At 35.6% G+C, this 6,000-nt stretch overlaps 1 protein-coding gene across 1 annotated transcript in view; it reads left to right on the top strand.

The window, feature by feature from the left end:
* The window catches only part of LOC113099729 (guanine nucleotide-binding protein G(o) subunit alpha-like), a 30,318-nt gene that overhangs the window by 10,171 nt on the left and 14,147 nt on the right, over window positions 1-6,000 (top strand). The window contains exon 4 of the mRNA XM_026264660.1: window positions 695-855. Within this exon, the coding sequence (XP_026120445.1) occupies window positions 695-855 (161 nt within the window). The remainder of the gene's footprint in view (window positions 1-694; window positions 856-6,000) is intronic.

Here is a 6,000-nt window from a genome sequence, read left to right as displayed (position 1 = left end):
CTGTAATTAGACAGATCAGGCCAATTGTTCTTTTAATAACAGTGCTAGAGATGCATATGTGTTGTCTCACACCACTAGATCAGATCGTTGTTCTAGTTGTTTAAATGTTATTGTTTTAAGCTTATAAATCATTGCTCCAGAACCTTAAATTAATTTTCCTTCCTTCATCAACATCTAACTAGGTATAGATCACAACTGGTTGACTAGACATCCAAAAACTGACCAATTATTATGGTGGCCCAGTAGTGCACAACACCGTGGAAACAACAAAATTTGTCCTATGCCAAAATTAGTCTTATTGTGTTGTGGCGATTGCATTGTGTTGTGCACTACTGGGCCACCATAAAATGTGAATGATATTTTGATATTTGCAGCATTAGTGCTTAGTTTAGCATGCTAAACTTTACCAGTTAGATGTTTTGCACTCTTAAAGTCCTTGAAACAAAAAAAGTGTTCATGTAGCTCTCAAATGGTAGAGCATTGTGTTAGCAAGCGCAATGTTGGGGGTTTGAATCCCGAGGAACACATGTGAGGAAAAATTGTTAGCCTGAATGCAATGTAAGTCGCTTTTTGGATAAAAGCATCTGCTAAATGCATAATTTTTTTTTAATTTTAAAAGTGAGAAACGTTCTTGAAAAAAACTGTGCCAGACGTACAAACTATGTATTTCTCCATGTCTGTGGTGTTTCTCCAGGTCCACGCTCACTCCGTTCTCTCGTGTGGCCGTTGCTTCGACGAAGAGCAGATGCTGTTCCCGTTCATAGGCCACGCCCTCTGTTGTTTGTGGGCGGATCAGGGGGTGCGGTCAGCAGCGGCGCGAGGATACGAGTACGAACTCAATGACTCGGCACTATAGTGAGTAAAACTTGGACGCTAATCGCTAATTACAGACCTTAGCGTTACCAGTTATCACAGTAATACTTCATTTGTGAGAAATGTTTTTACGCAAGAGATTTAATATCTAATATTAGACCAGATTTCCTAGAATATCTTGTTAGAAGTATTTGTTCATGTTTTTTTTTTGTGTGTGTGTGTGTTTAGCTACTTAGCTGCACACTTTCTAATAAGTACTCCGTGTTTGGTTGTGATTTATCATTTTATCTTTATGCCCACCTAGATTCAAAGTTAAAATAGTCAATGAATACATTTCCTTTTCTTTGTGTTTTCAAGTAACCTTTGGTTATCAAGCTAACAGATTAGCCTGTTTAGACAAAAGATTCTAGTTATGTAGGGCTTCTATAAGATTAGCTAGTTTGCTAGTTGTTCAAGAAGCCAATGAGCTAGTTGATTTTGATTATGTATAAATAAGAGAACCCTTAATTAAACCATGGTAAACTAACCATGGTTTTGCTACAATAACCATAGTTTAACCAAGGTGTTTGTAGTAAAACTGTGTTTATACTGTACATACCGTTATGGTTACCAATATGCCAAAAAAAAAAACACTTAACTTTTACTATAATAAAACCATTGTTAATTTTCACAAAGGAAACTAGTGTAATTAAATGATGAAAACATGTAAATGAAAATCTTTTGAATTACATGTCATTTTAACCGTAAAATTGAAGCTATAGCACCATTTCTGTTAGCCTTCATGTTTTCAGTTTGCCACTGTTTTTCTTTTTCAGTTAGCCTCTTTTTTTTTTTTTTTTCAAATTTTTTTTCCAGTTTGTTTTCGTTTTCGTTTTTTTTTTTTTTTTTTAAGTTAGCCTCCATTCATTTTTGCTTTTTAGTTAGCTGTTTTTTTTGTTTTTCAGTTAGCGTTCTCGGTTTTGTTGGTTAAGAAAAGGTCTTTTAACTAGCTTGAACATGTTTTGATCAGCGAGCAAAGAGAATTCGGACCACGACACTGGAACGGTTCTCCAAAATGCTTTGCATCTCATTTGAATCTTATTAAACCACGCTCAAATAGACCAATCATGATCCGGAAAAGGTCATGAATGTTTTATTCTAATCTAATTGGTCATTTGACATGGGTGCTGACCCCTGAATCTTTCTCATGTTCAGTAAAAATTTCATCTGCAGCGAGGAAATTTACAGAAAATTTTAAGTAAAACCGTTCCTTTGAAATATTCAACTTGTATTATTTTTCTGCCTCTATTAAAGTTCCTTAGCACAGATTACGTCATTTCATCTATTTAATATTTTATTGGTTTTCTAGCCCAGGTTTTCCCAGTGCTTCCTGATGCAGTTTCTGAAACCTCAATGTAGGTGTAGTGGAACAAATGTGCGACTGTCACTCTTGAGCCGTAATGGCCGCTGATCTGTGACTCAGTCTGACACTCCCACTGTGAATAATGGCTGATTAGTGGGATATTTAAACAGTGAATTGTGTAATTACATGTGTGTGCGATGACAAACTAAAACACCAGGAGGCTGATTATTTAAATGAAGCCGAGAGGGTCACCCGTGTCGCAGACGTGTGGTGTGTGCCACAGCGAATGAACCTCAAACTCCGCAGCGAGGTGTGTGTGTGTGGGGTAACTCCTAAACGGCAATTAGAAAACAGTCAAACCTCAAAGCCTACTGCCTTTGCCAGATGATATATATATCCTGCAATGCATGCTGGGACGTCACATAATGGAGGTTTGACATGATCGCTTGTCTTTTTGATTAGCACACAGGACACCTAGTGAAGGCTGTAAAGAATGAATAAATGATGGAGGCGAGCGAGATGTGAGGTGCTGTGTGTGGTTGAAGTTGTCCATACCGAATGTGTTTGACATCAAAACCCACACACACAAAAACACACAGCCTCGGTTCTACTGAATTCCCACACATCTGCACATAAGTATGTTTTGGGGGAGAGGTTGCCCCAATTAAGTGAATTAAAATGTATTATTATTGTTATCTGTTATTTAATTAGAATGCGTTTAAACATATTATTACTATCAGTAGGATTTTAATAATAATTTTCAGATGTGTTATTGGTAGTAGTTATATTAAAAATGTATTTGGAGTTCTGAAAATTTTCAATTATATAATAAAAATAATATTTATAACCCATAATGAGTAATTTATTTAAATATTTTATTATTATTGCTATTAGTAGTAGTTGAAACGGTATTAAAACTTTAAACTAATAACTATTAACTAATAACTATAAATATTATATTTTAATTAAATAAGTTTAAAATTACTTTTATTTAAAAAACACTGTAAGCCTAGATAACAAAGCATTATAATAAAATGTAATGGTCAAAATAATATTCATAACAATACATTTTATTTATTTAAAAATCAATAATTATTATTATTATTAATTCATTCTAATATTTTTGTTGTTATTACGAATAGTAATAGTAAACCTCTAATGTATTAATACCAATTAAAAATATTTTTTTATTATAATATATAAATAAAATAGTTGTTCTGCCATGCTTTAAAAATTCAAAATGTTTATTTAATTCTAATTAGTTTCATAAAAATAAAAAAATTAAAACTTTAGTCTATGTAAAGTAAGTTTGTGTGTGTCTGTGCGTGTTTGACTGTGTGTAAATTTGATTGACAGGTACTCCTGCCCCCCATTGACCCCTGGGTCCAAGGGGCCCCTCCAGACACTTCAGTCAATAATATGGAGTCAATAACACGCTTGTCACCGGGAACAACTAAATTATCACCATGGCACTGATTTGAGTTGTGGTTTGAAGAGTGTTTAAATCAGACACACACGCACACACACACACATATTGAAGAATCTAGCTGGAAAAAGTATCAAAATTTCAATTTATTTTATAATATGCCTCATTTGCATAAACATGAGGCTGAAAAGAATGACAATGAATTAATTAAATATGGTATAGTGCTGTTTTGGCATAGAGATTTGCACTAAAACATCATTCTTGTGTCTGCATCGTACCGTTTCTCTCACTCTCTCCAGGTTTAAAAACCTTTCCTCATGCTGTCATGTCACACCTGCAGGACTCCATCACCAGTCCTCACACACACACAAAGAAACACATATATCCTCTTGTTAAAGGTCAGATTTATCAGAGGGCATTTCCATCGTCTTTGCAGGCCAGGTCGCAGCTCATCACCTGTTCATATCCTGCATGCATCTCGCGAAATCTCTTTTCATTCCGCTTTCCATCCATTTTCATTTGCCCTCCCTCGCTATTCTAAATTCTCCACAAAAACCACAACCCTAAAACCCCGACCGGCGTCATTCCACGAAATTCAATTGTGTGGAAAAATAGATCAGAAATGTAGTGGGGAGAAAAGATACTTCAGAGAGATGGATGTTTGGTCAGAGGTCAAAGTGGGGTCAAATCAATCCGAGGGTAAAAGTATATCTACAGAACTCCAGGAGAGGTTTTTTAAATTCAAAGAATTCTTCAAAATGTCACGCTGATGGAGAAACCAGGTCGAACCAGCTTTGCAAAGGAATAGATCATCTAAAAATTACCCTAAAGATGCTTCTCTTCTGTAGGACGCAAAAGAAGAGATTTCGAATGAAGAGATTTCACGCTGCTCTTTTCCATACAGCATATGGATCCATTGCTGAGGAAGCGATGTAATGTTAAAAATCACCAAATCTGTTTTGATGAAGAAACAAACTCATTTACAAATTGGATGGCCTGAGGGCGAGTAAATTTTAAGCAAATCCATTTTCATTTCTGGGTTAACTATTCCTTTAATGATGAGCTTAGACCAGATAAAACCATCAGAAACTGGTTTACCATTAAGGACTTAATAAAAAATATTTTAAAAAGACGACTACTGGAGGCCTTGGTAAGGTTAAAGATAGCCCTTGCATTTCCCTAGAGAGTGTTAGAAAGTGAGACAGATCCACAGCGACAGGGCCTTTGTGTCCCGCTGGGAATTGAAGGCCAGCAGCGAGTGAATGTTGCATCCAGATGCACGTAGCGGCATGTCTGTTTTATACACCCAGATGCATTTAAAGAAACACACCTCACACTTGGTCACTCACAGCCTCCGCTCAGGCCCGAGGCGCTCGCTGTCGTGCCGCCCAGGGGGCTTACAAGATCAGACTCGGCTCGAATGCCAAGGAATCGCATTGGCACTGAGGTTGGAGTGTGATATTGTGTGTTTTTGTGTCTGTTTATCTGTCATTAAAAACCAGAAACACCACAGAGAGTGTGATCATAATTCACTATGGTAGTAAAAACATAGTACTTGACAGTGGTATTGCCATTAACTAAAGCTAAAATTATTATCAAATGTTTTTTGTTAATTGAAATAAAGCTGAAATAAAGCTGAAATAAAATAACAAAAATGTAATGAAAATTAAAAATGTTGCCATTTGCTGTTATGGTGGAGCAACAGACTGAAGACAACCCTGCTAAATAAGTCAACAAGCTACTAAACCAATTAATAACTCAATTGATTTAAATTAAAATTAAAATTACATTTAAATTTATGCATTTAGCAGACGCTTTTATCCTAAGTGACTTAAAGCACATTGAGGCTATACATTTTTACCTATCATGTGTTCCTGGGGAATCGAACCCCCAACCTTGCGCTTGATAACACAATGCTCTACCAGTTGAGCTACACTATATTAGGAACACTGTATTAGAATAATAATATAAACACTAGATTTAACTATATATATATTTGTCTACCCTGTCAGTTTATGCTAAAGGCTGCTAGTGGCTCTTGTCATAGAGTTGCGAGTATGAGAATGCAGCGTGTGGGTTTTAGTACTCACTTATGCTAAATAGTTTTCTTAAAATATCTGGTTACACCATGTGTTATTCAGCTAGCTAAGCAATAAGATAGTTAACTGGCTGTTTTGAATGATGAGTGCAACTTTAGTTTAAGCTGCAAGCTAAAGTAGTTTCCACAACATTACTAATATCATGGTGGTGCAAATTTAGCTGAGAAAGTTACATAAACTGTAGTCAAACATTTTCTTGAAAATGTAGTTAGCTGCTCTAAAAAGCTACAAACAAAAAGTAGCTAACTTAAGCTAAATTTATTTGAAAACGTGAACATGGTTAATAACTAGCTATAAAAGGGTGTTGGTTTAGCTAACTT

This window comes from Carassius auratus, unplaced genomic scaffold (genome assembly GCF_003368295.1).
Source record: "Carassius auratus strain Wakin unplaced genomic scaffold, ASM336829v1 scaf_tig00217025, whole genome shotgun sequence".
Classification (NCBI taxonomy): Eukaryota; Metazoa; Chordata; class Actinopteri; order Cypriniformes; family Cyprinidae; genus Carassius; species Carassius auratus.
This window is presented reverse-complemented; position numbering and strand designations above follow the sequence as displayed.